Here is a 19,961-nt window from a genome sequence, read left to right as displayed (position 1 = left end):
TTATCTCCCTTGGCAAGACTAGAGCATGTAATTTGGCAGGAAAATCATGTGGACCCAGAAACAGTTTTCTCTAATACGACCAATAAATGGGACTACCTGACACTCACAAAGGATCTTTTATTGGTTGCACAATAAAATGACTGTTTGAACAAATATATATGGAGAGGATGGGAGAGGAAGGAAATAAGAAGATCAGGTATGGGCAATTAAAAACTGATCAAATAAGATGTCCCTCAACATCATAACAGGTAATAGAAGTCATGAAAGGCCTTCACGGTAGAACCCGATGATCCTGGAACCCACAGCACCTAAGAATGTGACTAAGTATCTACCCCCCTTTTCACATGATCTTTGGCCAACCTGAGATCTAAAACCTAATTTCATTAATGATCATGTGACTAAATATCTAGAAATGTAAACATATGACAAGCTGGCATGGGATCCAAGAAATGTTGTTTCTAGACATGTTTTTCCTTTCACTGTCCAGTCACTGGGTGGGGGAATTACTATAGCTCAAGCTAAATGGGGACATAAGCTTTTGTTGACAAGAATTTGGGGAAGGCTCAGGAAACTTTTTAGTGGCTCCATCACTCCTGAAGTCTATCCAGCCCCAAAAGATCATACAAATGTCCTATTTGTATAATTATACTTCATTTTAAGTCTTTGCCAATTACCAAGTACCTTCCCATAAACTCTACACGATAGCAAAAGCTTCCTATAATCTTCATTGTAAATGGATGGAAGGTACTATACAGAACATTTGTAAAGATGAATCTACATGTGAGCCACCCGTGTTGTAGGTTTGTGACCCTGTATAATGCACACAGCAATAAGAGATGTAACTGCTGACCTATATGCAGTGAGCTGACAGGTCCTGTACGGCCTCCTTCTGTGATGAGCTCTGTGGACAAATGAAGTGTTTAGATACAACAAAAATCAACCTAAAAAAGTTACTGTGGAGTAATAGGAGACTGGGATTTCTTGATAAAATTCTTAGATTATATACACAACTATCCAAAGGAAGCACTTAGTCCATATTCCTGTGACATTCTCCACAGTCCCCAAAGTTCAGTCTAGAACATGAATTTAGTTATCAGTACAGGATGATGGGATCCTTGAAGACATGACCTGTTGGGTGTAATTGGAACTGAAAAACACTGCTCCTGATTATTAATATTCAGCCTGATGGGTCAGTGTAAATGAGTGCTCAGTGAAGAATATCACTAACACACTTATTACCAGAAGTGGAATTTAAGTGAATTCCCTCTAATGGGGACACAAGACAGCAATTAAAACCCAATAGAAGTTCAAGTTTATTCACCACAACTACAGAAAAATAGAAAAATATTTTGGCAAAAGTTCCACCTTGCAACTTTTGGCTGTGGATGCCTCCCAGTGGGACACTTAAGTGTAGAGGTATGCAGTAAGGCACTGGATGTGCACCTGCTTCCAGCACCTGTGTGTACATGGCCTTAGGGTTTATTTGTCTACCTACTATCACATATCTGATTCCTAAGCCCTCTCGTAAATAATGAACTTAGAGGTACTGTATACCACAGTATTATGATACCCTTTAGCAACTGTAACAGAATTACGTCAATCTTTGACACTCTCTCATGAAGAACATTATTGTCTTTGCAGTGTACAAAAAAAGTACAGGAATCGTTTTTTGAAGATAATAGTTAGAGAGGCCATAATGGTGTTTCCTGTCCCCAATGTGACATCCTTTTCTGACGCCCAAACAAAAATATCTGTGCAATGGGGCCAATCTTTTCTTGGCATTTTAATACAAGATCTCATTTTAGAGAGCAGCCTGTCATCGGCATATAAGCTCCATGGAGTCAAAGCACTCGGTACTATTCCTGGTAGATCATTTTATCAAGGGTAACTATCACAATCTTTCATATTTTTATCCAATTCTTTCACAAATTACAAGGATTAACATATAGTAATAGCCACTTAAATGTTGGGAAGGTCCTACCTGCAAGTGTTCACAATTACGAAGATATAAAGATGATGAAAGTGAAAACTAATAACAATAAAAAAGCAGCCTCACAGATCTTGCCAGTTAGAAACGTGTGACGGGGATGTCTTATTATTTTGCACAGATAATAGTTAAAGCATTGTTTAGGATTTTCATGATGCAGCTCCAGATGTTATACACAAACTAATGGTGTGTAGGGTACATAAAACAGACTGGTTCAAACATTTCATTAGTAGGTGGATCATTGCAAGCTTCCATTGTATAAGACCCCGAGGATGAAGTCCAGAGAGGACTGCATTGATGATTTTTTTTTTGCTTTTTGAATCAACAATATGAGTGCATGCAGTATTAGACTACACTTACTAGAGTACTAATTTTAGTTTATTTTTAATTATTCATTAGCACAGTTTTTTTTCCCCCCTTTAATAGACTACGTGCACGCATAGACATTAGCTGCAATTACTAGACTTAATCATCAATGGATCATCAATGGATCAATAAGTCCTCAAATCTAAAGCTCCTCTAACAGTAGCAAAAAAAGTACTTTCTACATTATAACACCCCATAATACCCCTCCCCCCTATTTAAACACTTAACCATCAACTAAAATGAACCCTTAACATTTAACCAGCCCCACCCATTCTAACCCTAAAATCCTAAATGTACAAAGGTTAAACCTGATACTTTCTTTTACCTAATATCAGAATTTACCAATCTTTAATTGAAAAAAAAAACAGCTCATCTGCAATATTTTTCCTTTTCCAATTTTTTTAAATTATTTTTCCCAATAAAAAATAGGGGTTATACAAAACATAGTGGGAATGATACATAGGTACAGTTGTCTCCCATGCATAGAGAGAGAAAGGATTAAAGAAAACATCATAAAAAAGGGAAGAATAAGCAAATGCAAGTAAAATTTCACAACTTAGGTTGTAGGCAGTGACATACAAAGCAGTGTATGCGACTTCAAACATTAGCGCCAGCGAGCACAAAATTTACAGGCAAACAATGTAACAACAAATGGATAAGACCCTACTGACCCCATTCAGTATGTGTGAAATGTTTTCTCCTCAAATCCAATGTGTCAGTCTGAGACACTGTAAACATGCGCAGATTGAGGAAACAGGGAGAATACCTCTAGATGAGGTCCCCTCCATCGCCCCATCCCAGTCCAAATGGCAGGCTGTCATATTTTTCATATATATTTGATTGTCCAATCGCTTTTCAGATTTACCCCATTTTAAATGACCAATTATTGATTTTGTAAATTCACCACAGCCTTATTTTCAAAAAATACACATCCACTACTTATTCGCCTTGCAACCTATCTTCCATCAACTTGTTTCTTACTTTATTTTTTGGGCTCCTTGTAGCATCCTACACGCCCATACCCCCACCCCCTCTGTATGTTTGGAACAGGCTGTAGAGGTTAGATGTGACCATGTGCACTGCTCTATGTACACTACAAATCCCATAGTCCATAGTCCATCTCAGGATCGAGCAATAGAGGGTGACTATATTCCAAACGTAGCCAGAAAGTCAGATCACACCAAGAGAAAATGTAATTTGGAGATTTGGAGGAGGCTGAGAGCACTATAAGCTACTTTTTTAGTTAAGAGTATATATTGAATAGAATATATTTTTTAAACCAGAGTTTGGTGTAAATTTAACACAATCAATGCACATTTCATGGCTGAATTCCTCCTAAGCATACACTGACATTCATCAGCCACCACAATTCAGAGGGAAACGTTAATTGTTGCTATATAACTTACTATCTTAACTATCTGTAATCTCTTAACTTGTTCACTTCCATTTCTTTATCTCTTTCCTTTGTCAATATTCCACAGATGTGCTTCTACACAGCTTTCAATTTTCTCTTCAACTAAAATTTTTACCCACCAAAAACCACACCCAACATGTTTCACCTGGTATTTTCATGGCTTCTTCAGGGGTGTATAATGATCTGTGTTTAAACATAGTGGCAGTGCTCAAGGAGCCATTTTGCAAACACTTTTAATATTCAAATATATGGCAATAAGCAAAATTTCTTTTTTTTTTTTAACTCCCTTGCACATGATTGAGTATTCAAAGTGTAAACGGGTTCACCTTTTTGGTTCAAATTCATGTTGTTAACCAAACAGTCTCTGTAGATAAGTGTAGACTCCGAACAAGCTCCATTTAAAACAATGGATGTCTATGTCAGTGTCTGTGGGCTTCACTAAATCCTATAGAAGCATGTCCTCCATGTACACCAGTGTCACAAATTGAAGGCTGATGCAAGTGATAAGGTAAATCACCTGTATGTGTGCCAAGAATGATCACAAGTAACATCAGGACACCAAAGCAAAATAAAAATTTGATGTTCAGGTGATATAGTTAATAAGGTCCTAAAACAAAAAAACACATCTATCAAGCTCAGTCTTTCCCAATGTTCATCAAGGGAAGGCAAAACAAATCCACCATGCTGGAATAGTTCTGATTTTACATAGTATATGAAGGATGGATCACGACACAAGAAACCCTTCAACGAAGCTCACAACCTCTCTTCTCCACACATATTTTACCAATTACCAATGCAATAGGCATCATGGATATTGCAGTGCAGCGCTAAAGGGCCACACTGAAAAAAACAGTCACATAATGGCACTCACACTGGACAAAATCACATGAAACACCATAAATAAACCATAATGGGCTTATGCAAGCAATCAAAACCCCTCTCATGATGTACTGCTTCAGTAAAGTTAAATCTGATTGGTTGCTCTAGATGACTGAACTTGGCTCTTGCAATGGACGTGCACTGCTTTGCAACACTTGCCTGTCAATGGCCCATCTTTAATATATTTCCCGTGTCTATAGAATGTTCACCCTTTACCTTCTACCAATTCCCGGACAAAGCTGATAATAACTGCCCAACTGGAAATACCAACAACTGCAATTAATATATCCGCTAAAAATCTACAAGTTTCAGCATGCTGATGAGGCCCTGGCTAGCTGGCCATGTTGGGACTATAATGAGCCGTCTTGATGATCTATGAAAGGACCTGCTATTTCCAGCTGGCCCTGATTTCCTGGCGCCTCCCTAAGGTTTAATTTATTTATTTATTTTACAAGGATTAAATGCTTATATAAAATATAATGTACTGCCGCTGACTCCATATTTATTGCTAAAATTAAAGAGTTTAGATTAAAGTGACCCCCTGATTTACCCCATATAGGGAAAAGTAACCATTTCAGTTAATTCCCCCTCTCTGGGGTTAATGTTGCTTCCAGTAGGATAGACAAAGATCACACAGAGGAATGGACACAGGTGGGTATGACACTTGGGGTGTTGCTGGGGGGGGGGGGGGGGTTTAGCTATTTCCAAGCTTACTCACCCATATTTCATGTTATTGTATTATACACATTATATTACCAAATGTATTGGGACACCTGCCTTTACACGCACATGAACTTTAATGGCATCCCAGTCTTAGTCCGTAGGGTTCAATATTGAGTTGGCCCACCCTTTGCAGCTGTAACAGCTTCAACTCTTCTGGAAAGGCTGTGCACAAAGTTTAGGAGTGTGTCTATTGGAATGTTTGACCATTCTTCCAGAAGCGCATTTGTGAGGTCAGGCACTGATGTTGGACGAGAAGGCCTGGCTTGCAGTCTCCACTCTAATTAATCCCAAAGGTGTTCTATCTGGTTGAGTTAAAGACTCTGTGCAGGCCAGTGAAGTTCCTCCATCCCAAACTCGCTCATCCATGTCTTTATGGATCTTACTTTGTGCGCTGATCCAAATCATTTGGTGGAAGGGGAATTATGGTGTGGGGTGGTTTTTCAGGGGTTGGGCTTGGCCTTTTAGTTCCAGTTAAGGGAACTCTTAAGGTCTCAGCATACCAAGAAATTTTGGACAATTTCATGGTCCCAACGTTGTGGAAACAATTATGAGATGGCCCCTTCTTGTTCCAACATAACTGCGCACCAGTGCACAAAGCAAGGTCCATAATGACATGGATGACTGAGTTTGGGGTGGAGGAACTTGACTGACCTGCACAGAGTCCTGACCTCAACCCCATAGAACACCTCGCGGAGACTACGAGCCAGGCCTTCTCGTCCAACATTAGTGCCTGACCTTACAAATTACTTCTGGAAGAATAGTCAAACATTCTCATACACACACTCCTAAACCTTGTGGGCAGCCTTCCCAGAAGAGCTGATCTAATTGTAAAGGATGGGCCAACTCAATATTAAACCCTACAGACTAAGACTTGGATGCCATTAACCCTCCTGGCAGTATTCCTGAGTGTGGCCCGTGGTTAAATTTCAGTACCATTATCGATCACCCTGAGCCACACTTGGGATTGCATTGCAGAATCCTGGTCCAGGTTACTTACCTTGTCACCAGGATCCTGCGATGTCCCCCCGCTGGATCATCCGCCAGATGCTCTGTGTGCTGGGCTCTGTTCTCTACAAGCGTTGCGATGCATGGGGTGGAGTCTGGTGGCAAATTCAAAAAGTACAAAAAACATAACACATACAGTACACTGTAATCTTAAAGATCTTAAAGATTACATTACTGTATCAAATCACTTCACATCCCTTTTGCCCCTAGTGCTTTGTCCAGTGCCCTGCATGCAGTTTTATATTATATATACAGTATTATATATTACTTTCTTTAAAAGTGTCCCTTTACGTCAAAAGTGGTTTTAGACTAGCTAGAAAACAACGATAGTGAATAAAAACACTTGCAGAATTAAGCAATAGTGATTTGTGGGGAAATTCATTTTATTAGTATTATATTACAGGCATACCCAACTATTAAGTACACAATGGGGTTTATTTACTAAAGCTGGAAAGTGCAAAATCAGGCTCACTTCTGTATAGAAACCAATGAGCTTCCAGGTTTTATTACCAAAGCTTAATTGAACAAGCTGGGGTTAGAAGCTCATTGGTTTCTATGCAGAAGTCAGTCTGATTTTGCACTTTCCAGCTTTAGTAAATAAACCCCATTGTGTATTTAAACATGGGGTATGCCTGTATTATTTTTTATAATTATTTATAGTTATTTATTATATTATAATTTATGATTTCCTGTTTCAAACTTTATCATGCCCAGAATGTCTACTAGACTCTTGTTTGGATAGATTTAAGTGTGTTATTACTAAGAATTACAGGCCTACAATATAAAATGGCAAATGCCCATGCAAAACAATGTACCGCTTTGAGATTCAAAAATCAGACATAATTATACCGCCAGGAAGGTTACAGTTCATGTAAAGGCAGGCATCCTAATACTTTTGGTAATATAGTGTATATAAAGATTTGTAGAGTAGCCGTTAGAGGGAGCTCTTATTGGCTCATCACTATAACTCTATTTTTCCTGAAGGAAGCCTGTATTGAGGCAGTATAGAGGCTGCCACCCTGTTGGATTTTCCCTGCTCGATCAGCGCTGCTGGCTATACCCTGTAATGCTGATCACCCAACTTAAGTGTGTGGATGGGGAAATTGGGTCAATTTTTTTCACTAACCCCCCCCCCAGTTGAACAAATAAAACAATTGACTAATACATGGGCTGCCTTAACCCAGACTTTTTGTTTCTGCATACTTTTTGCATGTCAGTGACAGAGAAAGTACTGCACCAAAGTTAGCCAGGCCATTAGCATTATCAGAGAACTATGACCAGTGGCAGACCCCATGTTTATCTCAGTACAGGTTATCTTTAACAATTGTTGAGATAAGATATCAGATAAGATATCGGCCACACAGGGAATGCTTTGCTTCCAAACCGTTGCCTGACTCACTGGGGTTGATTTACTAAAGGCAAATAGGCTGTTAACTTTACAAGGAAATTTTTCCCCAGAGCTAAGTGAGTGTGATGAAAATTTACTGTGTAAAGAATACCCAATCAGGTGCACAGAAAATAGAAAAACAGCATTTTTGTGTGCACATGATTGGATGATGAAAGTCAGCAGAGCTTCATCTCATTCTCTAAGCTCTTGAGAAAATTCCCTTACAAGGTGCAACAGCATTTTTTGCCTTTAGTAAATCAAACCCAGTGATTTGCATTGTGAGAAGGAACAGTAAAGCACAACCATCGTGCAGCACTACAAATCACGAAATAGAGATTTGGGGGTGATTTACTAAAACTGGAGAGTGTTAGGCTCGGTTCACATATGAGCCGCATGTGGCTCCCAACAGGGGTCCGGTGCGTGCTGGTTCACCATTTCAGGTCCGATTTCTGCCCGAATTTTTGGCTGAATTCAGACCTGAAATGGACCAAAATACGCACATCGTTTTTCTGCAAAACGCAACGGACCTGCTGCAAAGATATGTGGACCGGCTCCATAGAGAGCTGGTGAAAATCTCCCGCTATTGCGAATTGGATGCAGCAATACCACATCCAATTCGCAATGGTGTGAATCCAGCCTAAAATCTGGTGCAGCTTTGCATAGAAAACCATAAGCTTCCAGATTTTATTGCCAAAGCTTAATTGAACAAGCTGAAGTTAGAAGCTGATTGGCTACCATGCACAGCTCCACCAAATTGCTCCAGTTTTAGCAAATCAACCCCTGTGTATATAAAGAACAAATATGGCTGCCCCTTGTATACATATATATCTACAAACTACATGCAGAAATACAGTTTTGAAAACAATAACACATATTGATGATATTATTTACATCAGGATCTTTACATGTTTATTAAAAATAATATTACAAGGACTATGCAAGCAATTTAATCCGGGGGGGGGGGGGGGGTTGTGAACCAGATATTGAGGGTATGGGACTGGGTCCCTGAATTATTTCTAAAACCGATTCAGGATTCTTTGCATTATTGAATGTGAAATTAAAAGAGAAATATGGCCTTATTACAGTTTTATACTTACTTGGGTAGAGGCAGCATCTGTCCCCCGTCGCTTCTGCACTGAAAACCGAGCGATCAAACAGCACTGATTGCTCGGTTTTTACAGCTCCGTAAGCAGAGAGTTGCAGTCACGGCTCTCTGCTCTGCCCCCCTCCTCACTCATTGGAGGGCTGAGCTGGGGAGGGGTGAAGCGGGCCGTCTCAGGCTCTCAGCGGCTTGCTGAGAGGCTAAGAAGGGTGTCAGTCCAGGCACCAGGTGGATCCAGATTTCCAATGTTGTGATGACACAGTGCCTGGACTGATATCTGTGATGTCAGCAGAACTTCAGTCCGCTCTCTGCTGAAAACAGGTCACAGGAGTGCAAAACGAATTGCAGACCTGTGATCCATAGGAGAAGCCCAGCCAAACGAGCTTTGGCTGGACTTCTCTTTTAAATCTGAACTTCAGGGGGAACAAATCAAAATTCTCAGTGCACAGAATTAAATGCTCATCTTTGTCTAGGGTACCTTTAACTGCAGTTGTACTTACCTTATCTTTCTCTCTGACTGGTCCCCTGAAACTACTTCTCTTTGGTGCACCTTTGGTTGCAGGTACTCTGATGTCATCACATACAATGCAGGTCTGTCGGTCCTTCATTGTAAGTGAGAATGCCAAGGGATCATCCACAACCAAGACTGAAGAAGAGAGTACTGGCTTCCAGGAGGGCAAGGGATAAGGTAGGTAAAGCTGCTTTTCAATGGAATCCTGGACAAAAATGAGCATGTAATGATGTACACACGACCGGACTTTTCATCAGCAAAGGTCCGACGGAACAAATCTGCTGGACAATTCAATCATGTGTGGGCTTCATCGGACCTTTGCTGTCTAAAAATCAGACAGACTTTAGATTTAGAACATGTTTTCAAATCTTTCCGATGGACTCGAGTCCGGTGGAAAAATCTGTTGGTCTGTGTGCTAGTCCGAGTGATTGTGTGTGGCCAAGTCCGTTTGTTCGGAAAGTCCATCGGAACTCCGCTGAAAAGTCAGTAGGGAAAACCGTCGGACCTAGTCTGCTGGAAAGTCCGGTCGTGTGTATGCGGCATTACTCTTGCAGTGTGGAAGGAAAAGGGGAGTGTTTGGGGATCTACAAGGGTAGTTTTTAGTTTTCCCTGAAGTTCAGCTTTAGCCGTTCACACCGGTGCAGCTTCGAAATCCTGTTACCTCAGCCTGATTTCAAAGCCGCACATCAGTGCGATTTGCACTGCCGATTTCATTTCAGCTTGTGACTTCATATAACAGCAGTCATTGCAAGTCACAATGAAATCCGCAAAAAGCAGTACAGGAACCTTTTTCAAAGTCTGCGACATGAGTCCTGGCACCTTGAACGGTTTCATTGCCGACAATGGGGTGCGACTTGTCATGCGATTTGGAACTGTCCAATCACACCGGTGTGAACAGGGGCTACAAATCTAGATGATGCGCCATATCGCATGCATGTAACATTGTTAATAAATGTATCTCCATTCCATGCAAGGCTGTACAAAAGCAACAAAAATCTCACTAGTTGTAGCTAGCCTGTGTATTTGTGATTGGCCATTTTTGTATAAATAAATGATGAAATCTTCATAATTTTTTTTTTTTTCATTTGTTGTGTTATATATAAAGAAAAGTTATTTACACCTTTTAAAACTATATTGGTTTCTTATAAGACCGATGATGATGATTTTTACAGTCTGGCTAAGGGAATGGGGACATATTAAGCAATTTATTTATGAAAACTGTCTAAAGTTCATAAATCCATTAGGATTTATGAAGCACAACGCCTCCCCAGAATGGATGTGCCTGCGTTAATATGTTTATGCTGAATCTGTATTTTTTTGTCGGTATTTATGTATAATCTTTTGTAGTATGTTTATATAGGATGTGTCATTGTAATTATATTGTGTATAGACAGTAGAGATCCTGGAAAGGGTGGATTATCATTCTGTGACCTGCACAAGATTGCCTGTGTAATAATCCTGCCTGCTGCCATTATTACCCACTCTGCCATCAATGGCGGAATAAGTGACCATTTATATTTTTTATATTGTTATTATTACTATTATTATTATTATTATTATTATATTTATTAGCCTAAATATTAATGTTTCTGTCATGAGGATGATTCTTAGCATTATTATTTGTAATGATGATGATGACAATATTAATATTAATAATAATCATTTACTATTAGCTGCAAAATGTGTTAAATAATTCTGTAAACATACAGGGCCCAGTCTACTGTGTTCATAAGCTTGGTTGCTAGGTATTGACCTCTCTGACAATGCAATTGGAATGCCCTCTCTCTTATTTACTAAATGGGAAAAGCAATGCCTATGAATGTTTGTTTGTATGTGAAATTTCAGCAAACAACTGTCTGAATTTAGATACCCCCAAAGTCAGAGCAGCATATTTCCAAGCACAGGTCCACAGGAACACACCAGCAAGATTTTTACAATTAGGGCCCATTCACACTTTTTTTTGCTTCTATGCATGCATTCTAACATGCATTGTCTCATTGCTTAAAGGGGTTGTAAAGGTAATTTTTTTATTTTCTACATAGGTTCCTTTGAGTTAGTGCATTGTTGGTTCACTTACCTTTTCCTTTGATTTCCCTTCTAAATGTTTTTTTGCTTTGTCTGAATATCTCACTTCCTGTTTCTCCTCAGTAAACTTCTCACCATCATTCGAGCTGGTGGTTAGTCAGCCAGAACAGCTTACTGAACAGCTTACTGAGGAGGAACAGGAAGTGAGAAATTCAGACAAAGAAAACAAAGAAAAAAAAACATTTAGAAGGGAAATCGAAGCAAAAGATAAGTGAACCAACAATGCACTAGCTTAAAGGAAGCTATGTAGAAAATAAAAAATTTACCTTTACAACCCCTTTAATGTCTGTAGCATTAGGGCAGGGCTGCCAATGCATAAGAACAGACCAAAAAATGGGCATTTCAGCATTTTTTTCAACACAGTGCACCATGATGCATGTAGTGTGTTAACATGCATTGTGGTGCACTTTAATGCATGTGTGTTGGAGCTGCATTGCCTCAGTGTAATGTGGTGTCATTCAGAATCAATTTAATTGCAATGCACTGCCGCATATAACTTGTGTTTACATGCCATGCGATATCGTGCGTTACTGTAACAAGCTGAAGCGCAAAGTTGTGTTTCAGGTCTCAGATATATAGATATTTTTCTACAGTTTTTTTAGTACAGTTTCCTGTATTACATTAATCTATTGTATTTTAAATTAATTAATTAATTAATAATAAAATAAATCTGATTCTTCCAGCATTGAATTGTATTGTATTATATTGTATTATATTAATTGTACTGTCTGCCCTCATGTTGTAAAGCGCTGTGCAAACTGTTGGCGCTATATAAATTCTGTATTATAATAATAATAATACATAAAGTATTTAAAATAAATAAATATTTATTGATTATATTTATGTATTGTATCTGCTTTACTATTGTATTTAATATTTAGGAGTTGAAATGTGTCATTACAATGAATACAATAAAATATATCAGCAGCTCAAGTGTTAATATTTATAAAACAAAATCAAATATGTATAGCTATCTTATACTTTGCATTCCTGTTCTCAGAACAGAGAAAACCTGAAAACTGTCAGCCATGCCACCATGTGATAATAGAAAAATTAATTATTGTATCATGGAATCTATATTTTTATGTCAGTGTTTTGAATAATAATAATAATAATAATAATAATAATAATAATAACCATTCATTAAAACGTATGAAGCCAAAATCTGCTTGCATACCACCAAACTTTAAATATTTCTATTATCATGACCCCCTTGCATCTAACCTTCCTTTCTAATGCACATGTGCACAGTTCTGCTTGCAGGCATTTTTTTTTTTTTGATGGACATGGTGAAAAATAACGAATGGGAGAGGATGTGTATGGGTACACATGCAGATTAAGTGCCTTGTCCTTTAAAATCGATTGGTAGTGGATAGTTCAGCACAATATAAAAAAAAAGTAATTTTTTTTTTTTACTATGACTATTATAATCTTAGTTTATAACATAATCTATCTATCTATCTATCTATCTATCTATCTATCTATCTATCTATCTATCTATCTATCTATCTATCTATCTATCTATCTCTGTATATATATATATATATATATATATATATATATATATATATATATATATATATATTATTGTTCAATATGGTAAATGGGTTTAATTGACTTCTGATTTATTGTTGTATTTGTAAACCATTTTAAAACATTGATGTTCTGCAAATGATTTTGCATTTTCCTTTTTTATCTTCTTTTTTGGAATTCTAAAAGAAACTATCTAGAATGTATGATCCTTCATTGGGGCATGTGTGAATCCTTCCCCTGAAGTTGGTGTGAAATCGCATGTGTGTTTATGTGTCGTGTATAGTGTGCAGGAAGACGCAGAAAAGGATAGTTTGCCTTTACTGCCTGCAGGAGGTTTTCTTTACTAATGCTATAAGTATCTATTGGTAATCACGGTTGAAAAAAAAAGAACAAAACGTTTAGTTATATTCACATCATCCTAATGAGTAGTTCTAACACTCACATTGTAATGTCATATACAATATATTTTTCAGTATTATATAGATATATAGATGTGTATATATATCTATAGATATAGATATCTAATGTGTAGAGCAATGCGCTATAATGTAAAATCTACCTATAAGAAAAAATATATAATAATGTAGTTTTATAGAGCATCAAATCTATATCTTCTGTATGTTAAATAATATGAAATAAAGTAACTGATCCTAAAGCATAATAACGAATATATGTAAATAACACAATGTAAAATAATAGACAATGTGAAACATAATGACGGATATAATACATTATATGATGACATATACAATGATACAGACAGATTCATGAAAGATATGCCTGGTAGCGGTGTACAAGTATTTGGAATATAACTATGTTATAAACATGATGTTTTTTGTTACATAGATAATATTGTGTATTTTCTCTGTGATTTTTTTTTTTTTTGGTTTAGGATTGTGAAAATCTGACACAATTTGTATCACTTAGCAATAAAACCATTACACATAAATGGATCTGGGATGCAACTAAACAGATTCATTGCCGATTAATGGGAATGGGGCCCCAGAGATAGATAGATAGATAGATAGATAGCTCAAGATTTCTCTCTCTCTCTCTATATATATATAGATATCTATATATATCTATCTATAGATATATAGCTATCTATCTATCTATCTTTATCTATATATCTATCTATCTATCTATATATATATATATATATATATATATATATATATATATATATATATATATATATATATATATATATATATATATGTGTGTGTGTGTGTGTGTGTGTGTGTGTGTGTGTGTGTGTGTGTATTTATTTATATATTTATTTATCTCTCTCGCTCTCTCTTTCTATATAAATATATATATATGTATATATAAAGATATATATTAGCATTTTATAATATCCGTAAAATTTGAGAAAGGGCAACACAGAATACAATCCGGTATTATAGAATACAAATAATGTTTATATATATTTATGTAAACGTCTTGCTAATTATTTACAGATGAACTAATGGATCCATCGGGAAGGATGCCTATCTCTTGGCATACACAGGGAGATGTGCATGTCTGTGCCATGGCTAGTCTGTGAATTATGACCCCCCTCCACCTCCCCACACAAAATAATACAAATATCCTCTTTAAAAGGGAGAAACCAAATCCACGGACTGAAATGACATAAAAACAAAGCGGCCCTCCCTGTCTGATCTCCCCCTAAGCTGCATCCATCAGGAGGGCTGTTAAAGTGTCATTGTCAGGGGACACAACAAGGCTCGTCCCCTCCCGGCCACCCGGGCAAATTATCTGCTAATTAACTTGTGTTCTAATGGAGATCGCCAACCACTGTCCCCACCGGGTTGCCCGCATGGGATTCCTAATAATAATAAAAAAAAGTATATATATATATATATATATATATTTGCGTGTTCTTCTTCTTTTTTTTTAATTAGAGTGCACCAAGTTACACTGGTATACCTGTATTCTATGATTTTAGATGATATTATTGAATGATCATGCAGCTATACAATTATCTGACAGTCAGGGGTGGTACGATCTGGTCTTTATGTGTGTGTTTATTACAGCACAGTGGTAGAGATTGAGCAGATCATAAAAATGTTGTACTAATCGGAAATGGCTGTGCCTGGTATACAGGGGGATATAGAGACACTGGAAATAATTGCAGATTTATTGATGATGTGTACAGGGGAGGGAGCAGTGGATAAATGAGGACAATGCTGTTGATAGGAATAAACAGAAGTGAATGGTGATAATTGAACAAGCACAGGGCAGATGCTCCAAACACTCATCACCCACACACCAGCCCCTGGGTACACTCAGCCCTGCTCTCCTGCCACCTCTACATAGGATAACACTCCCATGTGTAGGTCCACCTGCAGGGGGGTGACACTCCCACTGTCTGATCTGATGGACACAAATCGTTTGATGTTCAATAGGATTGTAATTTAAGATCATTTGTTCGATCTTTATCATCCAGCCATTCAAATGCCTTTCCTTATTTCTCAGGACATCACATCGCCTGGATCTATCAAACATCGCTGGGCATCTACACATTAGTCGGTGAACAGACAACAGCAATTGATACGATTCCATTGGATAGAGCAAATGTCCGATCTGAATTGTATATTAAATGAGCCGACATCCAGATTACATCCACAGATATTGTGGTCATCAGACAGATCACATTAAACCAGAAACAGCAAATCATTCCCCTAATAAGATCGATTGATCGATAGATAGATAGATGCAAATGTTTTACATTTCCTATAGAGAGATCGCTGTACAGTCACACTTCTTGCGATCTGAGCATACAAGAGCCGATCAGCAGTCGGTGATCCCTATCACTCCTCATCCCTTAGCTTGTATCTATAATTATAAATGGATATCTACACAGATCCAATGGTGACACAGGTAGTAGGGTGTCCCCGGCACAGTGCCACCCATATGTGACATCTACACCAAATAGACTGTCAGCTCTTCAGTACAGGTTGCTCCAATAGTGTTATAATGGGTCCAATCTAGCTGCTGTTCAGTTCATTTGCTTCCTCTGATACAATAGACGTTATATACACCATAATCTATACATCATTATTACAGAGAGGTCTATGTATTGAGGGTGTACAGCACCATAGACAGGGCTCTACTCACCGGATCGGAGGCTGGTATGAGGCATAGTCCTGAGCTGTCCTAGGGACGATGTCCTGCTCAGATAAGTCCAATAGGAAGAGTGGAGGAGATCCACTGTGCCAGGCGACCTGCGGAGGAGACACCATTCACTCATTGTATAGGGCACAAAGGTCTGGGGGTGCAGGAATCACCTGGAGGGTAGGGGACATAGAAGACCCATGGATGTTAGGGGTGCAGGAATCACATTGAGGGTAGGGGACATTGAAGACCCATGGAGGATAGGGGGTACAGGAACTGCATGGAGGGTAGGGGACATAGGAGTAGGAGACACATGGAGGTTAGGGGGTACAGGATCCACATGGAGGGTAGGGGAATAGGAGAGACATGGACGTTAAGGGTTACAGGAACCAGGTGGAGGGTATAGGGGGCATAGGAGACCCATTAAGGTTAGGGAGTACAGGAACCACATGGAGGGTAGGGGGTATAGCAGACCCAATGGAGGGTAGGGGAAACTTGAATCACATGGAAGGGATGAAGCAGAGAGACCCCAACGAGAGGGAGGGGGGGTAATCCCTCTGGGGGCAAGGGGTACGGAAAATCCAATGAGGGTAGAGCGCATAGGAATTTCGTTGAGGAAGAAGGCACAAGAACCCCAATGTAGGGTAGGGAGCACAGGAACCCCATAGAGAGCATGGGGCACAGAAACCCCTGGGAGGGTAGAGTGCATGGGAACCCACTGGACGGCAGGGGGCACAGATACATCATAAAGGACAAGGAACAGAGGGGCCCCATAGATGGAAGAGGGCAGATGAACCCTATGGAAGGCAAGGGGCACAGAACCATCACGTAGGGTAGGGAGCAGAGGGACCCCATAGCAGGAAGAAGGCAGAGGAACTCCATGAGGGACAGGAGTAGAGGAGCCCCATGAATTGCAGGGGAAAAGAAAACCTATAAAAGACAGAGCGTACAGGGAACTCATAAAAGACAGGGGACACCTAGAAATCCTAAGGAGGGCAGGGGGTACAGGAACCCCAAGGAGTGCAGAGGGTACAGAAACTCCGCAAAGGACTGGGGTCAAAGACACACTGAGTGGCCAAGGCACTCCATGGGGTGCAAGGGCAGTGGTACATAGGTCAGGATGAACAGACACTCAGTGAAGGGCAAAAGGCATAGACACCCCAATAAATGACACATATACTAAAAGCCTGACTTACAATATTCGGATAGTGGTAACAACTCCATGTATCATTTGGAAATCAACTACAGGATGAGATCATAGAAAACCTCCTCTCCCCCACCAAAGAATCCCACCTGCCTGCTCTTTTGCAGCACATAAAGGTACATTATAAATTCAATACATAACAGCTATAGATACATTACAACACCGAAACATTTAGATAAACTGGCACGAGATCAAACTAAATACCAATAGAAAGAAAGAAGGCATGCAATAAATACAGATAGCCAGATAGATAAAAAAAAAAAAATAGATCAAACAGACATATAGATAGTATATAGAGGCAGGACCTACAGATGATGAAGACAGAGGATGCTCCCAGCTGTGTCTTGTCTCTGGAGGACCTCTCACCCTCACACTTTACACGAAGTTTGTCCACCAAGCAAAGGGTCTGGGGGAGGATTTATCCCATGGAGGGGGTCTCAGGGCTGCCTGGTACAGCACACACAGCACTGATTGGCTGCAGGTGCTTCAGGGGGGCTGGAAGGAGGGAACTGCACATGGATGGCTGATTTCAAAAGATTCCACATCCTACACTACAAGGTTCTCAGGGACTACACTATGCTAGATGACATATGATTCCAAGATAAAAGATAGATAGATAAAAGGATAGATAGCTAGATAGATAGATAGATAGATAGATAGATAGATAGATAGATAGATAGATAGATAGATAGATAGATATGTAGACAGGTAGAGAGATAGATAGATAGATAGATAGATAGATAGATAGATAGATAGATAGATAGATAGATAGATAGGTAGATAGATAGATAGATAGATAGATAGATAGATAGATAGATAGATAGATAGACAGACAGATAGATAGATAGATATAGATGCTTGTATATGGAAATTACAATTTTGCCCCCATCATATATTTTTTCCAGTTTTAGGATTTTTGTATCCAAAAAAATAATAATAACCAACCATCTGGAGAAATATACAATCATAGAGATGTTGGGTAAATTACTAAAGGAGTAGAGATATTTCACTTTGCAAAGTAAGTGTTCAGGGCTCTTAGTAATCCTGGTGGTGGGGCTGTGTACACTTCAGACATTTAATGTCCAACAAGAATTCTGTATTTTGTATTTCCCTATATAAAATGAATACAGCTTCACCTTATTTACTCCAATGCACATGCACTTTGTTAAATTGACAGTCTCTATTTCTTTGATAGACCAACCCCAGTGAGGTTGGATTTCTAATGGGGCAGAGAATGTTTGCTGAGTTTAGCTACTACAGTTCATCATATTGACTATGGTCTATCAGGTAGAGAGCCCAACAGCCAATTGAAGGAGGTTGTGCAACAGACTGACAACGTGACTTCACTTCAAATCGCAGAATCTCAAAGCCACAAGTCCGTGCGACTTCAGGTGTGACTTGTGCGACTTAATGCACAGATGTTTATGCAAGTCACACCTGAAATCGACAAAAATTGTTCTTTTTCAAATCAGTGCAGCACTGCAAAGTTGGTGTTGCATCGATTTTAACAGTTCCATTGTTGACAATAGGCTGCGACTTGTCGTGCGATTTGGACTGTCGCTCCAGTGTAAACGAGGACTTAGGCTCAGTTCACACTAGTGTAACTTGTCATGTGACTTGCAACACATACAAATTCTGAATGAACCCTATATATATGCTATATATCCTTTCTGCATAGGTGTGCGCAGCCTATTGCATTTGGTTGTACACTCCAAACGCACGCAGCTTTCTCTACAGCCTCAGCTGCACTGGACAGTGAATGAATGGGAAGTGCTCTGTGCTGAGCAGCTTCCTGTTCATTCACAAACGAAAGCATAGTAAACACGGTTTACTATGCTCCAGTTATGATTGAACACAGCCAGTGTGTTCACTGGGTTCATTAAAAAAGGAGGAAGCTTTACATCGTGTAACATCCCCCGCAGCAGTGCGGGGAGGGGGGGGGGGGTTGGGAGATGAGAGGAGAAAAACCAGCAGCACTGCTGGGGGGGTGCAACATGGGGGGGAGAAGCCCAGGCAGTAGGGGGAATCTGCACCACACAAGGTGATTAGGGTGTGCCCGGCACCCTCTGCACCACACAGGGTGATTAGGGTGTGCCTGGCACCCCCTGCACACGCCTATGCCTTTCTGGCAAACTTTGCAATGAAAAACAGGGGTTTTTAGTTCATATATATTGCAGTACATGTTTAAGCTGACAAACTGCGTCAAAGTAATCCCTCTTATGGCCAGTCCTACTCTGCTCTGCCATTGAAAATGCCACGGTGGACACAATGCCAACATGGGGCAAACAGACACAAAGTGGGGGAGAGCTTCTTGCTTCAAGTCTGGTCACTGACCTGCATTGCAACAGAAACAAGATGTGATCAAATCCCCATAGCTTGTACATGTACTGTATATAATCTATCAAGTGCTAAAGGGGTATGACCTCATGCTAACACTAGAAATTCTGGATGAACCCTCTGCACACTGCTGTATACCCTTTCTGACAAACTTTGCAATGAAAAACAGGGACTTTAAAGTGGTTGTTAACCCTTACAACACACTTTGACCTACAGGTAAGCCTAGATTAAGGCTTATCTGTAGGTCCAAGAAATATCTCCTAAACCTACACGGTTTAGCAGATATTTGCCAAAAGACAGGCACTGTTGTC

The 19,961-nt window shown here is 39.3% G+C and overlaps 1 protein-coding gene across 7 annotated transcripts in view; it reads right to left on the bottom strand.

Annotated features, from left to right (window-relative positions):
- PAX8 (paired box 8) overlaps positions 1–17,705 on the bottom strand; it is a 42,255-nt gene extending 24,550 nt beyond the window's left edge. For 6 of the 7 annotated variants that reach the window (XM_077469576.1, XM_077469580.1, XM_077469582.1 and 3 more), the window contains exons 1-3: positions 17,623–17,705; positions 16,113–16,219; positions 851–901 (exon numbers count right to left, since the gene is read on the bottom strand). In XM_077469576.1, coding sequence (XP_077325702.1) covers positions 851–901; positions 16,113–16,137 — 76 coding nt within the window. In that variant the 5' untranslated portion in view covers positions 16,138–16,219; positions 17,623–17,705. Of the gene's footprint in view, positions 1–850; positions 902–16,112; positions 16,220–17,618 lie in introns of all 7 variants that reach the window. The other variant, XM_077469577.1, reaches the window with a different exon arrangement.
- Positions 17,706–19,961: the final 2,256 nt, after the last annotated feature.

The sequence above is a fragment of the Lithobates pipiens genome, unplaced genomic scaffold (genome assembly GCF_037356315.1).
Source record: "Lithobates pipiens isolate NorthernLeopardFrog02 unplaced genomic scaffold, aLitPip1_a1.2 Scaffold_8, whole genome shotgun sequence".
NCBI lineage: Eukaryota > Metazoa > Chordata > Amphibia > Anura > Ranidae > Lithobates > Lithobates pipiens.
Note: the sequence above shows the minus strand (reverse complement) of the source record. Positions and strands in the feature narration are given on the sequence as shown.